Source organism: Nyctibius grandis, chromosome 4 (assembly GCF_013368605.1).
Source record: "Nyctibius grandis isolate bNycGra1 chromosome 4, bNycGra1.pri, whole genome shotgun sequence".
NCBI lineage: Eukaryota > Metazoa > Chordata > Aves > Nyctibiiformes > Nyctibiidae > Nyctibius > Nyctibius grandis.
In genome coordinates, this window is record NC_090661.1 from 101839757 (window position 1) to 101863243 (window position 23487).

Genomic DNA, 23487 nt, shown 5'->3' on the forward strand with positions numbered 1-23487 from the left:
ACTAAAGTAAAATACAAATGCATCTTATTTGCTTTTACTAGTGAATCTTAGTTCAGTTTTGTTAGTTATTTAGTATTACAACATAATACCAAACAAACAGCTGTGGAACTGAGGCCTCCTACATAGCTACTGAATAGTTAGAGTATACACCAGCACGTAACCCTGAGGTCCCTAAGTGACAAACGATCACCTAGTCCTGCAAATATTCTTGTACATGTCCATAATTCTTTAAAGTCAATAGAACTTTAACCTCTTCTTCACGTTACATTCCCAATCAGACTACTAACATTTTTTGTAATCTTAATTCTACCCATATGAACATAATCAACATTAATTAATTAAAATGAAATTGTTTTAATGGCAGTACTTTGCTGAGAGCTTTAATGGTGAATTCAGTATGAATGCCCCATAACTAAAATATTTTTTTTAGTAACGGCAAATTTTCTAGCATACTTTTTTCTTAGCATAATTTCAGACATGCACTCCTAATTTTGATTATTTTTCTTAGAAAAATCATAATTTCAGACATGCACTCCTAACTTTCATTAAGCACGTTTTTCACTTGAAGTTAAATTCATCTATCGTGCTGAACGCATGATACTATTATTTAATAGTGAAGTGACACAATTGTTTACTTTTTTAAAGTTTACTCACTTTAACGTACAGATCTGGTCCTGAATCTTTGTCTTTGGGATCCTTCAGCAACAGAACCTTCATTGTTTACCAAATAACTGCAAAAGAACTCTGAAATACAATAAAGGAATTTATCTAAATTAGATCTAGAGGACTTTGTACTGAACAGTGACTTGAATAGCTCAGCTTCAAAGAAACTGGGTTGCTAACAGTTGTACTGCTCTCTACAATGAGTAAGCAGTTAACGTTCTCTGTGCATGAATATCCACCCTGATAAGACCAACAAATAACATGCTGTCTTTAGATAATAGCTTAAGGGAGAAACTATAACTGCAGTCATCAAGGAGAGTACTTTTAAAGGAGAATATTTTACAAAAGAAGTAACAACCCCTACAATGCAGTCATGTTCAGCAACCTAATAAGCTTCTACGTATAAAAACTTACTCTATTCTTTTCATTTCCACGCTAGTTTCCACCCTATGCTCATCATAATGAGCACGTAAGGGCTTACCTATCAAGTGATGTAATTCAATGTATTTGGGGTCTCACCCTGTTCATGGGGGAAAGCATGTGTGGGGCAGGGTTTGTATTTTTAAAAAATACAAACGTAAGTGTGTATATATACACACATTTGTACATCTGAATATAATATATATAATATTCAGATGCCTTCTTTGATATATTTATAGTAAACAAGGCAAGACTGAAAAAATAATATTTGGCCATTAAAATGGAAAGATGATAGTTCTCAGTTCCTTAAAAGTTGACTTTGGTGCTGAATTCAAAGCCTGTTACACCACGTAAGCAAACATACCAAGCAGCAACGTAAACTAATGCAATGACACAAACAAACAGAAATCCATTCTCTAACTGCACATTTACCTTAATTATCTACGTGTTACTTTCCTGATAGATTACATACTAGCAAATTATTTTTAAAATGAATAATTATGAATACTCAAATGTACAGAACATCTTAGATTTTATTCATTTGTCTGACATGCATTGAAATCCTCAAAACTTCATCAAAACCAAAAAACCTGTTCAGACAAAAATGAAAAGAGAAAAGGCAGCTTTAGACAACAATGGACAAACCAGGATCTGGTACGAGGAACCAGAGCTCACTGTCACACATTCTTCTATAGGCAGAAGCACTGCAAAATGCAGGTGGTGAAAAGGGCACCCAAAGCATCGCCCCCAGGAACTCAATATCCAACTGTGATACTGTGTTAATTTGGGAGATTTTAAACTTCATTTTTTTAATCTGGTGTCATAATTGTGGTGTTTGATTCTGAACGCCTTGCCATTAGACATGGAAGAGCTCATTTCCACGAGACTTCCAGCACTCAAAATGGACACAATGGGAACTGGTAGGGCTTTGCAGGTCTGAACTGCCAAGGCCAGCGAAGTCAAAGGGAAAGACTAAAAACGTGCGCAGAAGCAGCAGCAAGGACTTTGTCGAGGGCCATATTCTCTAACAGTGTAATTCTCGCTGATTTCAAACTAGAGCAAACGCCAAAGTAGATCCCATCCAGAGCTTTCAGGAGTTAGACTCCCAAATACTTTTGAGTGTCCAGTTGCCAGTAGCTTGAGGGAGGTAGGGCTCAGTGACTTTCCTCAGTCACTTTAACACTGGAACAGTCTTCACTTTAAAAAAACAACAGAATCACAGAATCACAGAATCAATCAGGTTGGAAGAGACCTCTGGGATCATCGAGTCCAACCATTGCCCTGACACCACCATGTCAACTAGACCATGGCACTAAGTGCCATGGCCAGGCTTTCCTTAAACACCTCCAGAGATGGTGACTCCACCACCTCCCTGGGCAGCCCCTTCCAATGGCTAATGACCCTTGCTGAGAAGAAATGCTTCCTAATGTCCAACCTGAACCTCCCCTGGCCAAGCTTGAGGCTGTGTTCTCTTGTCCTATCGCTAGTTGCCCGGGAGAAGAGGCCGACTCCCACTCCGCTACAACCTCCCTTCAGGTAGTTGTAGACTGCAATAAGGTCACCTCTGAGCCTCCTCTTCTCCAGGCTAAACAACCTCAGCTCCCTCAGCCGTTCCTCGTAGGTCAGACCCTCCAGACCCTTCACCAGCTTGGTCGCCCTCCACTGGACTCACTCCAACACCTCAACATCTTTCTTGAAGTGCGGGGCCCAGAACTGGACACAGGATTCAAGGTGCGGCCTCACCAGTGCCGAGTACAGAGGGACGATTAATTAGTCTAGATAGACTACATCCACAGCCCTGCCCTCATCTACTAAGCAGGTCACTTCGTTATAGAAGGAGATCAGGTTGGTCAAGCAGGACCTGCTTTTCATGAATCCATGTTGGCTGGCCCCGATGCACGACTGCACAGCCCTGGCCCTCCTAGAAGCCACTGGCTTATTTTCAATCCTGCTAGAAGGCAGCTTGTTTATCGACTCCAAAAAGGGGCTGCAAGTGTCCAGCAGAACACAAACTTGACCTAGGGAATCTGTAAGTTTGTGCATTCACGAATAACATGTGTTTTCATCTGCAACTACCCTCTGACTGCTTTAGGTTTTACTGCTGAAAAAATTAGTCTCCTCTTCCACAGCCATAAACCTGTTCTTTCTACACAGTTCAGACAGGTTTGCACGGATTTGGTGACAGGTGTGACCACATCACAACTGGTGGAATACACCCGTTTCCAAATGCCAGGTCATCACACCCAACACTATGGGTGCAACCCACCCAGACTCACGTTCCTAGCAAGTGTACAATACCACCACATCACTGTGAATCGGGGCAAAACGCCGTCTTAACAGGCAGGCAGGAGAGAAGGCAGACAGGACCCCAAAGAGGGACAAGCACACAGGAGCACATTTTCAAACCAAACATATGCCAATATGCATTCAAGGGGTGAAGAAGTTAAACTCCATGACGGATTCTTTTTGTCGGGAAAAGACACCCAGAGAAGTTTTTATGACTTGCTGCAATGATGCGAGGGTCCCACTGCACTGGGAATGGTAAGAGAAATACAGTCCTTTTACTGGTTTACTTGTGTCTCTGAGGTGTTACTAAGCAGTGCCCTACAAATGACTGAAATAGTTTTCCAATCAGCTAACTTTCTGCTAAACACACATAGAGTCAAGAACCCTGACAAACATCCCCATTGAATCAAAGAGCAGTAAGAGAAAGCACATAAATAGGACATGCAGCATCTTTGGTAATTTTTGATGTATTCTGAGGGAAGTACTTAGCTAAAATATATCTTTGTATTGTATCTCATATATTTTATCTATAAATTGTATCTTATATATTTAATAGAGGTACACACAAACTTCTAAATAACCATAAAAAGTTTCTATTTAGAACAATGAATGGACTTAAGAGTCCAGCAGTGCTCAGTCTGTACCTGGAAAAGAGAATGTGTATGAATAACCTTAATAAGTTTTCCACTCCCAAGTCTGGGTTTACTGGATGCTGCTGGCCACCCACTTTTGGCTCACTGAACAAGCACTTTCTTTGCCTGAGCACCAATAACAACCCTGCAAAGATTGCTCTTCAAATGGGAAAAAAATACCATTTAAAAGCCATTAGGCTTGCAAACAGCTAATAAGAGGACAACAGATTTTCTGGCTTGAGCACACAGACACAAAGATGAAGAAAAACTTGTATTAGTCTGAGGTTTGGGAACCATCCAATTAGCTGATAACAAACTACAAGAGCGACTGGAGCGTCTGAGGTGCGACATCATGACTGAAGGCTAAAACCAGCTTGGTGCTATTTCTCTGAGTCCACATTACTTAATATTAAGTCCACCTTACTTAATTTAAAAGAAGGGTAATTTTAGGTCACATTGCATATTCAAAATATTATGCTTACAGACATAATTGAAACGCTTCCCATTCACAGCATCAACACAGTAAAAGTCAACATCCCTGTGCCTTCAATTAAAATATAAAGCTGATTACAATGTGTATCCCTGATATTAGTACAGTAAAAATGAGCAATACTCTCTCATATTAAAAAATCCTTTGTGGATTTCTTATATAAAACATTGTACAGAAAGAACACCTCTGTGGGTCACTCAACTTTCATTTCAAAAGCTGTCTCCAAACTAATTGCAAACTAATACAGAAGACAGCTTGTAAAAAGAAATAAATGGGTCCTTTTGTTTCTTGCTGCTAAGTGACACTGAGAGCTGCAAAATATATTAAACTTTTCTAATACTATTCTGATTTTTAGCAACTGCATGGGTCACACAATAAGGTTTGATTGCCAAGTGCACAGGGAATTGTCTGTTCCATCATAAACATAAATGGAGATGAATTGTAAGACACTATTGAGATATTATTTTTAAAAATCCTCTAAAAATCCCTGGGCTAGGATTTTTGATGTTATGCATTTCTTACCAATATTCTTTTACTATGGTTAGATGGTTTTAATAACCAGAGAAGGAAAAAAGCCTACCTGCAAGGCTGAGATGAAGTATGGTTCAGAAATCTACCAAATTCACAGATAATGTAACACATGTATCATCAAGTAACAACAACAGCAACAAAAGATTTGAGAATAATTGAAAAATATTTGGGTGTCTGTGTCACAAAACTCAACAACAAAACTGGTTCTTTGACATGGCAATCGAGTGGAGCAGCAAAGGACTCAGACCCTTCTACTACATCGTGGATTTTCACCAAAAGCAATGTTAGTAACTACTGTCTTTTTTCACTGACATAGTTGCAAAAATGAAATAGAAAACTGTATATAGATACAGATTGCATCCCACAGAGGCAGTTCTACTGCAGCACTAAAGGGCTTTGCCAAATACATCTTTTTCCGCACTGAATTCCTTCCCTGTGTATCAGTATTCATATTTTGGCAATGACCTAAGCGCTCTTAGGGCAGACACAGCTCTCAGAAAATAATAAAAAAAATAAATACACAGACATGTTTGATACTTTAAAGGGACCAGGCCCTGTGCTTTGCATTTCTTCTGTCTGGCAACAGCAAATGCCCAACCTTCTTCTTCAAATGACCTCGTTAACACCTACCTTTCTTCATTAACTACACTTAGGACTTAACTGGAACATGGTCCGCATGAATGAGGCTCAAACATTAATGGTCACTTCTATACTTTTAGTGCTTATGATTTTTCAACACATTTTCCTGATCGATATTTTTTATGAAGACCACATTTACATTGTGTTTACCGTATTCAACCTCACCGCCTTTTCTGTTCCTTTGCCTGGAATTATCTATAACTAGTCTGGGAATTAATTTTTTACTTTAATTTAAGCAATTGATTCCTTTTTTAATTTGGCTCTCAGTAATTTGACTAATGTCATAGATGCTCAGGACAGACTTCCAGGCTCCATCACTGTATTTCACCCTCTGTTAGACCTTCTTTACAACACTGTAACTGACAGGTTCAGCAGAAACAGGCCAGGAACAGAGCGGGTGAGGTCGAAGCGAGGTGAGAATATGTTTTGCACAGGACAATTATGTCGCTTGCCTTTACACAAACGATACTTCAGCAGGGCCGGGCGCGGCAACAATTAACACGCACCTACACTTCCATGTATCGTTTTTAAGCGTGTTTTGAGTCCCGGCAGTGTCCCCATGACGTTCCCAGAATACTCTTGTTTCTTTTCAAGCAGGTGACAGCAGCAGCACAAAGAAGGATCCCGGGTTTTTTAGAAGCGAGGAGAGGGACGGCCCAGGATTGTGCCCCCCCGCCCCGGCCCCGCTCCCCACACGTCCCGGCGGCCCCGGGCGCCCTCCTCGGCCTCAGCCTGTCGCTGCGATTCACCGCGGACAGGCACCGCGTACCCCAGCCCCCGCCCGCAGCTGCAAGGCCGCGCTCGACCCCGGCACTCACCTGCACGCAGGGCCGGCAGCCGGGCCGCCCCGAGCGGGCACCGCGCCTGCCTGCGGCCGCTCCCTCCGCCGCGGCCTTCCGGCTGCGGAGCGCCTGCGCGCCGGGACAGCATGGCCACGCCGGCCAAGCGGCGGGCCCAGCCCCAGCCCCCCGCCGGGGAGAGCGGCTCGGAGCCGGAGTCAGAGCCGGAGTCGGGCGAGTCGGACTCTGAGGAGGAGGAGAGGATCGATGAGGTGAGCGGGGGAGCAGGGCCCCTCCCGGCCCGCGCCCTCCCTTGCCCTCCCCTGACGGGCCCTCGGTGCCCCTCTGGCGCGGCCGCCCCCTGCCCTCCTCCTGGGCCTTCCCCGCCTGATCCACCGGAGCTAAAACAATAGAAACAAGCAGCCGGGCTCACGAAGCTGAGTGGGAGCTGCTGGGGAGGGGGGTTGTCTCCCTGTGAAGCCCCTTGCGTGGGTCGGGGCCCAGCGTGGGGCCGTTCCTATGTTAAAGCGTAGGTAACATCTCAGTGTGTGTCGGTGAGCGGTGGTGTGAAGTGTATTCGGTTAATTGTTGTTGGAAGTCTTAATTTTCTTGTTTCCTTCTTTTTTAAATGTCGGAATCCCCGAGGCCGCAGTCAGTTGTACAGACTGTGTGTAGCCTGTCAGTATGTGTTCTTGTGTGGGGCTGGAGGCAGCCACTTGGAAGTAATGCTTTCAACACAGAAGATTTGCTCTAATTTCCTGCTTGTATAAGAAAAAAAAAACAAAAACCAAAAAAGCCAGACCTCAAGGAAATCAAATATTAATTTCTTTTCAGAGCGCTCTCTCTATATATATCTATAATTGCACCTGGACACGTGTGAAAATGCATTTAGTTGTGAAGCACGACACTGAGCGAGGAGTCCTCCTTCTTAGGAAAGGGAGAAATGTGCACTGACTTTGAGCTCTTATTAAAATCTTCAGGTGTAAGGCAATCTGTCATTTTCACAGGGCTTAAAAGAGTCAAAGAATAGGAGTATGTATGGGTTTTAACTCGGTACATTTCAAATTAAATATTTTGCTAGCTGGATTGTCTTCGCTAGGATTTCACTTTGAGTTAATTATCTTCCTTTTTCTTAGATGAGACCTTAGTTAGCTTGCGTTAGCAAATAAAAACAAACCCACTTTTTTAAAAAACTACGTTGTGATAAATGTGTAGGCTTAATTGTGTTATCAGTCATACTAACCTGATGGAAAAGCACGTTTACCATTTGCCAGAATTGTGTGCCACGTTAAATGGGTACTGACGTAGTTTGAGCTGACATGCTTATGAAGTTCTTGACTAGCACTGCTAGTACTTTGTGTACTGTTCAGTGTTTGAAAACTGGTAGAAGTGTTTAGACACTATGGAGATAAAGCTAATGGCAATAATCCTTTTTTTTTCTCTTTTTTTTAAAGTGCTTGGTATTTCTGCGTAATGTAGGTAGGAGAGTGGTTTTTACTGTGTTTAAAGTTTCTTGAGTCTCGAGTGACAGAGGTTTTGAGGATGCTGTCTGTGTGTCCTGCACTACTGCATTTTGTTTGCAGTTGTTTATGGATAAAATTTGCAATATAATGCTTATTTTAATTTAGTAGTCCAGCTTTTGAGGATGATATATCAGTATCGCATGTGTTTCGGTTTGGAAGTCTCTATAAAGATAATTGAGTTTCCCTCAATTCTTCTGTACGACAACAAGGTGTGCATTGCTAATGTTAAAGAAATGGAAGGGCATTTGTTTCTGTGTAATTCTCAGCATTTTTATTTTTGCCATACTAGGCTTTCCCTTCACCTCTTTCCACTTCAGGTGGAAAAAGGACAATCTCTTCATTTATGCAGGTATTTTCTTCATGGAAAGGGGCCTGTGATAGTTCTGTCGAGCTGAGAACAGCAATACGATCGCCAGCTGGGGCCTGGCTGCTGAGAAGGTGCTTTGCTTTGCTCTCTGCTATAGTGTTGTACGTAGCAGAGTACTGGTGCGTATAACAGCTTGCTCTGTGGGCTCTTGCTTTGCTTTGGATGTGATGCAAAGGGAAGAGAAGAAGTGCACAGTAGCAAGACAGGGCACACCAAAATATATGATGAGTCTTTATTTGCTTTGTTTTTTTTTTAATAGATGAAAGATGGAGGGTTTGTAAACTCTCCCACACCGGGCTGTTATTTTGGGTAGTGGAAGAGCCATGAAGCAAAACCAGTGTTAGAACATCTAGTGCTCCTGTGGTTTATATCAGTTTTATGGCTGTGATTTGCACAGCATTCAGAACCACTGTAGACTGTGTTTTGTTCGGAGTTTACTGGCTGAATCATTCAGTGAGATCCTTGAATTTTAAAGCAGTCAAAAAGTTCCTGGATGTCAGGAGTGAATACTGTATACACCAAAAATACAATCTGTTTTCTTGTTCTTTCTGTGCCTGGGTCTCATCATGTGCCTACTGAACAGACTTCCAGAGTGGGGTTAATGATACCATTAAGATTTGAGGAAACAGCAAAAGTATGGTCTTGGATGTAATTGTTTAGATGTTTTCAGCAGTCTTCATCTCCAGCCAAGGCATTACGCTCCAATCCTGCAGTTTTAAGAGTTTAGCTGCCTGGATCAAGCCTCTCTGCAGTAAGAGTCGATGTGGCTACAGTCGATGTGGCTACAGTAAACATAACTGTGTGAATGAGATTGCAGGATTAAAGGTTTGTTCACAACACAATTCGTTCGTTAGTTTTAAAAAGTTACTTTCACAGATGCTCTCTAAAGATTACAGAGGACATGATAACTATAACAATTGTTGAGATTACTGAAAGATGGAAATAAGTTTCATTTCTGATGTTGACCATTAGTTGTCTTCAAGTTTCTTATAGTTTAGCTTTGTTTTGATATAACTTTTTGCCAAGTATGTTTGATATTCTTTATTTTACTTCTTCGTAGGAGGTGAATATTGAATTTGAAGCACATTCCATATCAGACAATGACTATAATGGGATAAAGAAATTACTGCAACAGGTACTTTGACTTCTTGTTAGCCTAGTTGATATTTCCATTAATGAGAGAGTTATGCAAAGTCATTAGTTCACATTTTTGTATTGAGTCATAATTCTACTATGCTTCAGCTTATGAATATTAAATAATTACAGCCACAGTGAGCGTGTGTCTCCTAAACCATGATTTCAAGAACTTTACTCAGTGACCTGTAGGGCTGTTCTTCCACAGTGTGTTTAATCTTTCCATCTTCTTTGTGTTAGTTGCTGCCCAGAAAATCTCGTTCATGTTAATCACCTTTCTGGAGGTTTTTTTTGTAAATTACAGCCCTTAAAAAACAGACAAACAAGTAATGTGTCTGTTCAACGTGGCAGCCTTCAGTTTCCTTTTGGCTGTCTCTGTTGTAAACCTGTGCTCAGCAAGCATTCAGGTCATACCGAACACAAAAGGGTACCAGGTATGCAAAGTGCCAGCTTGTGGAGGGTGGGTGAGGAGCAAGTGCTTCAAAGAAGCTGATTTTCAGTCTTTACAGTATTATATTGAATGAAGTTAAATAAACAAACTCCCTAAATGGAAATTAAAAATAGAACAGGATGTTGCATAACAACTTAGAGAAATTACTGACTATTTTCTACTAAGTGGCCCATGGTATATCATCAGGCCTAAAAATTCTTAATACTTGTTTCTTACTTTCCAGCTGTTTCTAAAAGCTCCTGTTAACACTGCTGAATTAACTGGTATATTAATACAACAGAATCATATTGGAAGCATTATCAAGGTAAGAGAGAATTTACGTTTCTAAATTAAGTACAGTACTTTTTATGTTGAAATTACATAACAGCCTTTCAGAAGGGGATCCTGTCTTTGTAATTTGTACGCTTTCTTGCTTTTTTGCTTTGAGAATAATTCTTCTATGGGAGCTGAAATTTTCCATACCTACTTTCAACAAAACAAGGAATTGGATTTATTATTTTGGTTGGTTTCTTTTTACATTTGGAAGGCTTTTCACTTTTCTCTCTGAATTTTGGTGTAGTAGAGTAATAATGCTGAAAATGCTGTGGAGAAGTTTGTTACCGTCTCCATAAGAAATAGGACCTTGTGCTTTCCCTTCATTCTCAGGATGTACAGAGATACAGACCAAAAATATCCTGCATGCAGTTTCTTTTTTGTGCAGAGTTCTTTGGGCATAAGAAAGAATCCCGAAATGAGTCCTGAACAAGTTCTGCTATGGCAGTGGAGCACTCTGCAGAGGCTCCTGAGTTACTCCTGGCTAATGAAGCTGTTCAGTACTGCAGAGTGCTCAAGATGTCATGGTCACATTGCTTTCAAACCCAAACAAACTGTCCCCATGGGGCACAGTTGTGCTGTTGTACCACGTTGCATGCCATGGTTGCTATACATTCCCTTTTTGTCCTGTGCCAACAGATTTTCTGCCTAAGTTTAATAAAACCCTTGTATTACAACTGCATGACCCCCAGTTCTTTCCCCAGGTTTTTCATTGTGGAGTTTTGTTGAGCTTTTTGTTCCACTCTCTATCAAGGCTCTATTGCTCTACAATTTTTTAAGACTTCACAGGTTTGCTTCCCTACATTAGAAACTGAAGAAAATTGGTTTTGCTTAAGATATTGCCATCCCTTGTACCAAGGTGCTGCTTATTATATCTGAGCTATCAAATTTTAGTGCCTTTCAAAAGATCCTGGTGTAGAAGATACATGACCTGGCTCTAAGTACACAGAGACATTCAATGATGCGGCACCTTCATAACCGTGACCAGAATTTGTAGGCTGTTTGTACAGATTACCTAGATGGTTGTCAACTGCTGAGCATCTTCTGGAACGAAAAATATTTCTTGCTGCAGAGTGGAAATAGAATGTCAATATGAGTTGTTGCTTTTTCTTTCATTAAATAGCAAGCAGAAGTCCAAGAAGACAGTAGTGACGATGATGAAGATGATGATGAAGTCTTTGGTTTTATAAGCTGCTTAAACTTAACGGAAAGGAAGGTTGGTATTCTTCATTAATATCTAGGCAGTAATAAGTGAGACTGCGTTCTGCTTTTCTGCCTTGTATAACAAGCCTAGACAGCTGGGTCAGGATTTTGAATTCCACAATGGAGGACTGTAGTCTTAAAAGTTGCACATCACCTAGCTTTCTTTTGGATCTAGTCCTGTGTAACTTGCTGAAGGTCAAACATAAAGCAAAGAGCAGAACAGAGAGTTAAAACTAGGTCTAATAAGCAGTTCCAAGGTAACTGAGCTGTCAGCCTATTGTATTTCTTCGCTTTCATCTTTCACAGCTTTTGAGTTTTGCTGTTGAGTGTACTGGTGTTGCAGCTCCTCGCTGCGCTCCTGTCAGTTCAGAACCCTTGTTTGCCCTCAGCTTCAGAGTTGGTAAATAATTTCAGAGAAATTGTACAGTGCTTTAGAGACTGCTTAAGGAAATTGCCAATGGGCCTGTAGAATATTCCCCTGAAGTTCACATTCAAGGTTTTCTTGTGTAAATAATTGTTCTATTAGGTAAAGAAAATACACCTTTTGATTCTAGGGTACACAGTGTGCTGAACAAATCAAAGAGCTGATTCTAAGTCAGTGTGAGAAGAGCTGTGAACAGCATGTGGTTGAACAACTGAATAAGCTCCTAAATGACAGTACAAAGCCTGTGGGTCTTCTACTGAGTGAAAGATTCATTAACGTACCACCTCAGATTGCTCTGCCCATGCACCAGCAGCTTCAGTAAGTTTGGGTTTGGTTTTTTTTGATGTGATGTTGAATAGTACATTTTCTCCATATTTTTTCAGAAATCTTATGCATGTTAAGACAGGTGATACTATAGATATAAGTACGACATGAACAGAAAAATTGTTTTCATCTCATGTAAGGTCTTTAGTTAATTTTAAAGTTTTTTTTATATCTTTAGGCTTTTCAAACTTTATACTTCAAGACAGGAAATCATGTAAGAATATGTGCTGTTCTACTGAAAAAATAGCTGTGTGTATATTGTAGTTTGTCTTTGTATTGCAGATTATTTTCATATTGATCTAGGAAAATTTAAAAATGAGAACTTTTTATAGCATGCTGATAATGAGCAGCTTGGATGTTTCTGCTCGTGTGTTAATGTCTGGCTCTGGAATGGAAGGTTTGGATTGAGGGACAGGCTTATAAGGTGGATGAGTTCTGGACCATAAAAACCATATGCAGTGTTTTGATTAGTTTCAAGTAAATGAGTGAAACTCATATCATAGCTGGGTGACAGTAGGTAAATAAATCTACTGAGAGACAGCATTATATTGTTTTAGTGTCATGTTGAGAACCAGGAAATTGTGTTGGATAAGGAACTCTAGTAATTAAATGAAGATTTTTTTTTTCTTCTTTCTTTTCTCTCATGCAAGGTGAGATTGGAAGTCAGATTAAGCTGACTGCTGTCATGGCTCATTGAAACAATAAAGTAGACCTTTAGGGAATTACTACTTTGATATGAAAGAAAACACGTAGATAAGATTGGTCAGGAAGGTTTTTAAAGAAAGAAATGAGGTGCTTGAAGGCCTGGCTTTGAGGTTTACCACTAGTACAGCACTTGTCACGACTCAGATTCAGGTCTCGGCCTCTTTGTCTGAAAGGTTTTGGAGTGTTGCAGTGACACATGTTTAAGACAACGGTGGGCAAGAGTATCTTCTGGCTCTTCAGTTCCTCACGAATGATAGTGTGATGTATTTTCAGGAGAGTTGCACTTAGAATCATTCCACAGACTCTCTACCATGAACAAGATTCTGGGAAAAAAGGGTTATATTGTGAGGTGTGGAGAGACATCCATATTTTTATTGTTTTAAAGTGCAAGTAGTATGTTTAAGTACTAGGAATGCATATGCAAAATTTATTTTCTGAGGCACTTCTAAAAAGAATAGGCTGCAATATGTATATCCTTTCTGTACTAATACATTATAAGGTTTACTGATACACTTGTTGAGGGTTTAAATTGTGTATGTAAACATGTATTTTTAAATTGTATGGGTAAACATTTATTTATCCTTAGGAAAGAGTTGACTGAGGCACAGAGAACAAACAAACCTTGTGGAAAGTGCCACTACTATCTTCTTATCAGCAAGACCTTTACAGAAGCCACAAAGAGCAATTCGAAGAGGAGGGAAGGGAGAAATCAGCAAAAGGAGGAATTAATGTTTGCAAATGCAGAGGAAGAATTCTTCTATGAGGTAACGTGTGATTCTTTTAATTTGAAGTGTTTATGTTTCTTTATGGATCAGAAAAACAGGTGTTTCACCTTAAATTCAAGGGGGCCTTTTAAAAAGATATGATCAGATATCTTTTAAATTAAATCCAGCTTTCTTTAGAGTAGATCTCTGTTGAGAGATGAGCAAGCAACCTATTTTTGTGTATTGAACACAACGCCTTTTGTATTTAGAGAATCATGGAGAGGTGTACCATCCATAAATCCAAATTATTACATTAGTCCTCTGTATTGTCATGAATTTACTAATAGTTATTTGTATCAGGTCACAATTAACCTGACTATAAGATGGTATGGCGTAGGCTACCTGATAAGGTCTCCAGTGCTATGAGGCTAATGGAAAAATTTAAATACCTGAAATAAACGGAGATTTTAGGGGAAAGATCAGGTGTTACTTTGTCTTGAGGCCAGTGTCTTGGCCTCAGAGAATTAACAAACCTCATCTTTTTGCTTGTATAGCAATGCTGAAGAGATTGAATTGAATGTAATATTTTCAGACTTGTTGAAATACTATGAATGAAATGTCCACATTTTTAGGATGAACAACTGGTAATAAATCTGGATATTGAGTTTAGCAGCATGTCCCATGCCTTCTGAGTTTACAAAAGTTTGAAATTCCTTTTGTTTCAGCAACAGGGCAGTTGTCTTTAATCTGAATAATAAGAAATGTGAAAGACCCGTTAAATTGCTGTGTCAGGTGAACAGAGAAGACTGACTGTGGATGAATTGCAGGAAGAGCAGTTTAGCTTGAATATCTGTCAGTGAGATTCAAGCTAACACAATCTACATCGCAAGTGGTGTTCAAGAGTGGCAGCTCAAACAGGTAGTAGCTTGCAAGGGTGCTCTAAATTAATCGTGTGTCACACCTATAGGCACTTAGAAGAGTAAAGATTAAAAAAAGTGTAGATGAGACTGTTAGAGTCTCAGTCAGTGTCTGCAGTGCCCATTAATACTTAAATACACAGACCTCTTTTCCTTGCCTCTACGTAGTTCGTCCTGTGTTAGAAAAAAACAGCTGTTGAGGCTTTATTTAGGTGCAGTTATTCATTTAAATGCATTTCTTTGAGATCTCTTCCCAAGAAACTTAACAGATGCAAATCTCTGCATTTATGTTGTTGTTGGTATTACGTGGAAAGTTGATTTATCTGTTTCCTTTTGGATACTTCAAAAACTGCTCAGAATAAAAAGCCTTTGAAGATCCAAACAAGTAGCTATCACTTCTCTTTTCTGTCTCTGACTCAGGACAAGTACATTAATAAAAAGTGCTAAAATACTGAGATGAAAATGCTACTTCCTATTTACTAAGGCGACCCGTCTACACAATTCTGGTCCCAAGGCAAAACAGGAGAGGGGAAGATGCAGGAAATGAAATTAAAAATGTACTTTGAAATGCAAAGAATTTTTCATCGTTGTTTATTTTTTTTCAAAGTGTTAAAAATATTATTCTACAATATTATTGCTTTGTCAAGAGCCTGTTATTTTTCATTTCTGGCAGTGCCTACAGGATAAAGTACATGCACATGCATCATATGGTTAATGGCAAAGGTTCCTGTGTGTAATCATTCATGGCATTCTCTGTTAGAGGCTGTGATACGGCTGTAATTTTATTTCTTGGGAGAAAGAAAAATGTAAGTGGGTGAATTCATTGTTAGCTGTAGGGAATGCTGTTGTAGCCTCTATGCAGTAACAAGTTTGGGATTTTCTTTTTGTGTTCCTGCCACAGCAGCTTTAGCAACTGAACTTGAACTCTATGTAAACACGTTATTGAAGAACTGAAGGGGGGAAGCCTGTGCTGCCCATGTGTCCACGGGTGTTACGTTCTAGAAGGCCTATTTTGTATTTTTCTCTCTTTTGTTATTTTGAGGGGCATTTTAAAGACTAATTGTGTGCTTTTATCTAAATTGCAATAATTTTCAACTCAAGTGGATAGACTCAGACTGAGCATGCTTTTCTTTTTAAGTCTTTCTAGTGTTTTTAACAAATTCCTTTTAAACATTAGGGAGGATATTAGATTAAGTGGGTCTCTGTACTTAGTAATATGTATGTGTTAAGTTAGTGTTGGAGTGTATATTCTCCCTGATCCCACATAACGTTAATTAGATTGACATAAAACAGTATTAACTGCAGTGAGGCAGACACTTAGAGCCAAATACAACAGAGAGATGCCTTTTTGCACTTGTCAGTTCCCTGTGCTTTATTCTGTTCCTTAAAATATTATTGAGGGAGCAGGAGAAAAGTTCTATTATAGCCAGACTTGGAATTGATTAAAGGTTTAGGGCCTCCATTGCTCAAATTGTTTGTTCTTGAGCAAAGCCACTCAATTAATTTGATGGTTCTTCCAGAATTAAATTTACAACCTTGAGATACTGTTAGTAAATAGCAAACCTAAAGGGAGACTGGATCTTAACTTTCCCTGCTAAGCGAAGAGATTAGATAAGTTTTTCTACTTAGGAGTTCAGTTCATACTTCTTCATCTGACTTGTGTGAGAACTAGGAACATTTATTAGGTACGTTTTTCGTATCCATCAGGCATTTTGTTTGGGAAAACTAATAAAAAGGGACCGTTTTATCTGTATGCAGCATATATCACTGAAAAGAAAGAATGCACATTATGGACACCTAGCTATTTGAAGAAGCAACCTTTAGAAATATGTCTTGCAGTGGCTCCAGCCGTCTAGAGACTTCCCAAAAACTTTTTGAAATTCTGCTCAGGATTCATATTAGTGCCCGTTCCCTTAATATATAATTTCTACTGGCAGTGTGAAAGAGGGGATTACTGCACACATATTCTTAGAGATACATTAATTTTTAGGACTCTGAGCAGTTTTAGAGTAAACCATGAAAAGAGCAGAGTCTGTTCATTGCTACAGGCCTTCCACGTTGCCCACACCAAGCTGTCATCTTTAATGCAGACCCCATTCTACCTGCGCTCTCTCGCTGTTCTGTTTATCTGGGTTTTGGCTGATCTGCTAATTCTTAAAATTACACAGCTAGTGGTTTGCTCTTGTTCCAGGGTTGAAGGTCTATTAGGAGCCTGATATTCCTGTTATTGGTCAAGGATCCCTGCTAGCTGGCGCGATAGCTTCTAAGGGTTGGCATTTCTTAATGAGATAATATGGAATGAGACGCTGTCTTAAAACCATCTAAAATGAGGCACAGTAAGCATATAAAGGGGACATTGATTTTTTTTTTTTTTCCTTTTTAGGTCTTTTTTCTGGTACCAAACTATAATGATAGCAATCATTTTATACTTTAATATGAATTATATAAATTATGTGAAAAGGAAATAGTTTAAAGCACTTAATAGTGGATTCTCTTGTAGTTTTTTTTGGTGGGCCTTTTGAGAGGGAAGAAAATAACTTCTTAATAAGCATGTGCATTGTTTTTACTTTGTTTAGATGATGTATTATCTTAATGCTAATTAAAAATTTTAATCCTAATGCATTTCTTTCTGTTCTTTAGGAAGCCCTTCTGAAGTTCAGCTACTCTGTGCAAGAGGAAAGTGACACCTGTTTGGGCGGCAGGTGGTCCTTTGATGATGTACCAATGAAACCTTGGCGGACTGTTATGATAGTTCCAGCTGATGGAATTAATGTAATTATGGATAAACTCAAAGACTATCTCTCACTCTGAACTTCCCTATAAACACCAGTTTTTATAAAGCAGCCATGCAGAACTATGACTTAGTCTTTTCAGAAAACTGCTGTTGAGTTGATGGTTTTGTACTGCTCAAATGCGTCCTCTGTATACTTAGAAGACAAGTAGGTGATACAACTAAAAATATCCATCAAATCAATATTTTTAAATATTGTATCTTATTATACTTTGGTATCATCATTAAGCAGTCAATAAAAACTCAGTGTTACAAGAAAACATGAAGATCTGCTCAATATGTTTTTAACCCAACCTAAATTGTATATTTTTGTTATGAAACAATGCATGCAACTTCTTTTGCTAAGAAAAGTGCGTTTTCTGTATGTTTCTTCTGTTAAATATGTTTATGTCAAAAGTTTGAAATAATTACATGGGTTAAGATGGGGATGTATATTGCATATGCTGGTTTTATTTATATTTGTCCAATATATGATAGTTCAATCTAAAATCACTGAATAATACATCTTTGTTCAGTGGGTGTTTGGGGAAATTTTTCATGTTCTTTGCTGTCATTGTTAGTTTTCTGTTCCTCCTTCGTGGTGGAAACAGGAGACAAGTGATTGATCACTTCCTGCAGAATATCCTTGCTTTCACTAGGAGGAAGATTGCTGAAATAATACTGAGGTACCAGCTCCACGAATCTGGTGAGGAAATAAGACAAAACATTATTATTTTTTTAATTGAATTTTGAAATGTTTGAATAGCTATTTCCAGGCTTGTACGAAAGACACCAGCAACATGATGATGCATACAGCTACAAATTGGTACTTCAACTCAAAACCAAAACTCTGTGCAAGATGTAGTAGTCGTTTGTGCTTTCAGTAGACTTGCACTTAATGTACTTAGTCTACAATTCAGGTGATTGTCATTCAGTTCTCAGTGCTGCAGATTGCATTAAATAGTATTTTTTCTGGATTTGAATGTATTTTTAGTTCAATAAAAGTATGAAAATGGCTTCTTATAAACATTGAAAATAGAAAAGATAGTACAGTGAAATGTATATTCTTGGTGTAAAGAGATTTTTGCAGAAGGAAGACTGTAGTCTTTTCTTGAATCTGTAAACAGTTGATATGGGATGATTTAGCTGACTGGGTACATTAAACATGTCGAGAAAAGATTTGCTGGAAAACAGCTTTTCAGGGAACAAAGAAATTTCCAGCTAGATTAATCTATGAGTACACTCCTGTGTTAACCCGTCCTTGCTTGTAAGAAACTTTTGCCACTTGTAAGGTGTTTTTTCAGTGGATGAATTGATTACAGTTACAGTGGCAGACATTGAGACTTACTTTAGTACCTGAACAGATCAGCACACACTAGGAAATACAAAATGTTGACTTAAATGATGTTTTGTTTTGCATGAAAAGAATAGTAAGGGTGTGAGATCACAGTTCTTCCCTTTTTTAATAGTTCTGAGCTGAAATGCAGTGAGTGCTCTGAATGAAAATCAAGACATCAAGCAAAGCTAGACACAGTGACAGAGCAATACTGGCAGCAAAGAAATAAAATTTATTCCACATATACTCACTAGTGAATATAAAAAGTGTGAAAACCAATGATTTCTTCACCCTTCCAGTGATGCTAACTCCTCTTGCTTGACTAGGTATGAAAATTGTCCTTTTCTCTTATGCCTATTTTACTGATGTTGGGTTTTGGGGTTTTTTTGTTTGTTTTGGTTTTGGGTTAGGGTTTTTTTTTTGTAAACCCACATCTGTACCTAGAGTGAATCAGTTATGCTTGGAATGATTTCTCAACAGAACCAGAAGATAGCTACTTTTATGTCAGAGATAAAGGAAAAGGAGAAGATGACTGGAGTTGACTTCTCCAAGCATTGCTCGCAGCGTACACGCACATCCTTACACCGTGTGTGACTTAAGTTACACTTTCGTGGTAGAGGTGTGAGTGAAGAAACAGTTTCATCATTGTTAACTTACAGATCAGGTGATATCTCAGAGACGACTCTGATGGAATTGTCTTCTGATACACTAAACTCGTGGAATAAAACCCACTCAGGAATCTTTCTGACGTTATAATATGATGAGAAAGGATGAAGCTGGGCCACTTGTCTGTGTGTTAACATTAAGTAGTGACCTGAGCCATCTACATCACGAGCAATCTAAAAAAAATGCAGAGAGTTATCCATTACTTAATTGAATGTTCAAGATGCATAGATCAGTGTTTGCCTATCAGGAATTAAACTTGTATTCGGATACTTTCAACTGGAGAGCCTAAACCTCTTGGCAAATTTCTGCAGGAAAGCTAGGGACTGGATACTATGAAATGAGGCTTAGAGTTAAAAAAAAAGTCAATCTGTATATTTGGAAGGGAACTGCAACAGATGAGGGCAGGCTTATATAGTAAGTGTCTGAACTTGGCTTTGAAAGGTCTGTGTGAAAACATGTATTCTTAAAGAATTAGAAGACTTCAAAATACAATGTGTGGCCGGGCACTTGAAGTGGTGTAGTTTGGAGGGGTCATTCTTGTATTTAGGTAGAGCATAGTGGTGTGAAGGGAAGCATGTTTTCAAGCAGGAATAAATTAATCTTTCTTGTATATGTTTACAGCTAGAGTACCTCATTTGGTTGAGATGAAGAAAACTGTATATTATGTATACCTAAACATATTCAACAAGTCAATTCACTGTTTCCAGGGTATTTTCACAAAAGCCTCTTCAAAAAGGATATAAGGTCTGAGAGAATATTACAAGGTAAAGAGTTTTTTGAGGTAAAAGAGTTCTTTGAGTGAAAGGCATATTGGCAGTTTTCCTGTTGTAGTGAAGTGTGTGGACTTGATGCTGTGATAGCTGAACCCCAGAGGGAAGATTGGAATTGGCAGAAGTGTTTGTCTGATGCACTGCGGGAAAAATGGCTTTTATCCTTTGTGATGATCAGATTTCACTACCTAACTTAAGTTCTCTGGAAGCATTCTATAGAAGATAACAATGCAGTAAGATGGAACCACAATATTTTTCCTTACGTGCATAAAGTAACCAGATAAGAGAGATTTCTTGATGCTTAGTATATTTTCTTCTGATCCAAAGTCCGGTTCTGAAATGGGGAGTTCAAGACGCTTCATAATCTCTACTAGTTCGGCTCTGATAATTTCTGCCATCCTCAGTGCAGAACAGCTTAGAAAATAATCACGACACCATTTCTCATTGCTGTAGTCTGTGGAGGAAAAAACAGTGTTTTGGCTTAAAGTAATGTCTTACAGATATCCACAGATACTGCTCTGTGAAATGCTTTTTGACTGGTGCAATAGGTTAAAAACATTTTGGAGTGAGTAGCTGTGTCAGAGCTGTCCAAAATTCTGATAACAAGAACCATACGGACAACGTAGGCTCGTTGATCTTGCTTGTAAAGTGAGTGGGCAATACTTGATATCCTTGCTTAGTTTTATGGAATTTTAGCTATGTTTTTCTGAATATTCAAAATCCCTTATTTGGTCTGTAAAAAGTAATAGCTTCAAATAGAACAAATAGCAACTGTATTTTCAGGCTTTCTGGATTCAGGCCAGGATGTGGAACTGAGATCACGTTTGTAGTGCTGGTGATGACCCTGCATGCTGGTAAAGGACAGCTTCTCTTGGACCTCTCCAGCATTCAGCATGGCTGAACATGAAACAATCCCACTGTCTGTCCTAAGGTTTCGCTTGGTATATGCAAATCTGTCACTCCAATGTCTTAAGTACAGGACTCAGGCTAAACGAACCTGAGCAAGGTGTTTGAGCAAAGGAAAATGCTGTGAAGAGCTGTCTGCTGTGCAGTCCTGTGGCTTTACTTGGTTTCCTGTAAATGTGAACTTTGCTACTTTCAGTTTTTCCCTTAAACTGAACTTCCCTTAAACTTTTTTTCCTTTAAAAAAAAATAGTGCTTGCATATCCTTGTTGGATGAGGTACACTGTCCTAGGTCACTGTCAGCTAGTTAGTAAACTAAAACTAATATTTGTTTGTAATAACTACTATCTTAGGTTTCTCTTCTCTTTGCAAATTAGCAATTCTAGAAACAATCATTCAAAAAGAGTTTATGAACAAAATGCAACAATGTTATTTTTTTTTTGTTTATTTGTTTTGGTTTGGTGTTTTCCAACTTGGTTACAATGTGTTTCGTTTTGTCTGGTGTGGGTACACTTACATTGGCTTGAGGAGTTTGCACTGGCTTCCTTGAAGGCGTGGAAGATATTGATGAGAGTAAAGTGATCTCCTGCAGGGTGTGAGAATTTTCGCCAGCAAGTAAGAGCAATCTCTTCTGTTCCAGGAGGTGCATGTAAGAAGCAATTAGGAGCTTAGAAAAAAAATCAAGGCAGTGGTTATTATGACACATAGGTGCATGCACAAATAGTAACTCTACTGATTTTTTTTTGTTTTTTCATTTCTCAGTTCCCTTTAATCTTCAGGGTTCGATTGCTGCTGAAGAACTGAATCTGTTGCATTCACTATGGTTTTATTTCAATCTCTTGATTCAACTCTTTCAGTCTCTTTATTAGTTAATTTGTTCTATAAACACAAAAGAAGGTGTGCAGCTTTCTCCCAGACTGAAGCCAAAAGTGCTTCATAATGGCATGATCCATTTTATCCAGAATCTAAGCATATGGTTTCTTGAATATAGAAAGAAACTAAATCTATGGATATAATGCCTTAATTTACTCCTATATGTTGAAATTTGTATCTTCCAGTGCATTTTAATTCTGTTGTGGTACTGTATGACATAATTGTGTCTTTCAAGATGGTTGAGCTTTTTAAAAACTAAAGTGTGCCTATGCTCAATTGTTTACATTTGTTGTATGTACTTAAAAATTTTATCATAAGTTTAGGCCCACTAGTAAAAATCAAGCCAGCTTGGGCATAAAACCAAGTTGTTCTATAGGGAGAACAAATACAGCTTGGTGTCCTGGGGGTTCATGTCCTTACTGCCTAAGACTCCCCACCAGTTTCTGGGCCTAGGGTATTCCCTCTGGGCATTGGTTCTATACTAGGGTTAGGCCATAAAACCAGTAGCATAGTGCTACATAGTCAGGAGGCTGCTGTGGAGAGAAGTGAGACAGCTAAATATTGCTGAAGCCAACATTGCTGAGACCTGAAAGAATCGAAGTCTAGCCCTGTCCTGCACTATCTGGTGGGATCCTGAGAAGTCATTGTCATTATTTGCTATGTGAACTTCTGGAGTCACCCTACTCTCAGTTACCCTAAAATCTTGGATTTTGTGCATCTTTGATGTATTAAGATTTCAACAGCAGCTTTCACAGAATGCAAGATGGTTTTAAATATCTGGAGTTTGTGTTGATTTGAAAGCTCTGTCACATCAAATGAACGAAGTTCTATAGTTAACAACCTTCTAATGTAAATGTTCTTGCTTCAGACTTCACATGTCCAGTGTTTGAGGCCAGCTGGTTTGTCTCACAGTGCCATGTAGGAGCAGAGTGATCCGTCAGGACAGAATGGTATGGATACTTCAGGTTATGTTAGTTTTATAAAATAATTGAAGTGGAGAGACAAGATCACAAAGTAATTCTTTGTAGGTGAACAATTCAATATTGTTTGTAATTAGAACTTCCCCTAATTTGCTGCTTCAGTCTGTAACAAATGTACATGAGTATGAGATAAGAAAGTTCATTTTGAAAGGATGTTCTGTGTACGCTTTCTGACAAAACGTTGGAAGTTAATGGGGCATCTGAAGCAAGGACTTGGAGTGCTGCTTATGAATTCATTACTTATGTTTCATTGCATGCTTAAAGTAAAGACTTAAACTGCCAAAGATATTAATTTACTTGAAATAAGCAGGATGTGAATAACAAAAGTTTGCCTTTGGATTGCCCTTGTGACTAGACTTTGAAAGAGTCTATGTGGATCTGGCAGGTGGCACAAGCCATGCAGTAAGACATTATTTATGAGTACCTGTTACCATGGCCGCAATGGTGAGCATTTCATCCACGCACTCAAATTCACACGAAGCCAGAATTGACTTTGACAGTTGTGGATCCAGGGGAAATTCTGACATAATAATTCCAAATTCAGAAAGGTTTCCATCATTATCCAGGGCTGCTAGATAATCGAGATCTTCCAAAGCCTGCATGAGGCTTTCAGGAGCTAATAAAAAGGAAAGATAATTCAAATTCTTGAGAATGGCTACATATAAATGAATGCCTGAATTCTCAT

At 38.9% G+C, this 23487-nt stretch overlaps 3 protein-coding genes across 6 annotated transcripts in view; 1 reads left to right on the plus strand and 2 right to left on the minus strand.

Moving 5' to 3' along the window:
- UROS (uroporphyrinogen III synthase) overlaps nt 1-6579 on the minus strand; it is a 20280-nt gene extending 13701 nt beyond the window's left edge. The window contains exons 1-2 of the mRNA XM_068400112.1: nt 6480-6579; nt 655-744 (exon numbers count right to left, since the gene is read on the minus strand). Coding sequence (XP_068256213.1) covers nt 655-717 — 63 coding nt within the window. The 5' untranslated portion in view covers nt 718-744; nt 6480-6579. The remainder of the gene's footprint in view (nt 1-654; nt 745-6479) is intronic.
- Nucleotides 6535-17784, plus strand: BCCIP (BRCA2 and CDKN1A interacting protein). 4 transcript variants are annotated; one of them, XR_011048139.1, is made up of 8 exons: nt 6535-6712; nt 9391-9465; nt 10139-10219; nt 11351-11443; nt 11985-12172; nt 13470-13647; nt 14313-14505; nt 17145-17223. XR_011048139.1 is itself a non-coding variant. In XM_068400110.1 (7 exons), the coding sequence occupies exons 1-7, from the start codon at nt 6590-6592 to the stop codon at nt 17313-17315; spliced, it is 909 nt and encodes a 302-aa protein (XP_068256211.1). In that variant the 5' UTR covers nt 6536-6589; the 3' UTR covers nt 17316-17784. The 4 variants fall into 4 exon arrangements, 1 of the variants encoding a protein (XP_068256211.1); XR_011048141.1 differs by having other exon boundaries at nt 14319-14505; XR_011048140.1 differs by lacking the exon at nt 17145-17223 and adding an exon at nt 16696-16819.
- Nucleotides 17785-23487, minus strand: part of DHX32 (DEAH-box helicase 32 (putative)) — a 24722-nt gene continuing 19019 nt past the window's right edge. The window contains exons 7-11 of the mRNA XM_068400109.1: nt 23227-23418; nt 21467-21616; nt 20310-20500; nt 19268-19449; nt 17785-17977 (exon numbers count right to left, since the gene is read on the minus strand). Of these exons, the coding sequence (XP_068256210.1) occupies nt 17785-17977; nt 19268-19449; nt 20310-20500; nt 21467-21616; nt 23227-23418 (908 nt within the window). The remainder of the gene's footprint in view (nt 17978-19267; nt 19450-20309; nt 20501-21466; nt 21617-23226; nt 23419-23487) is intronic.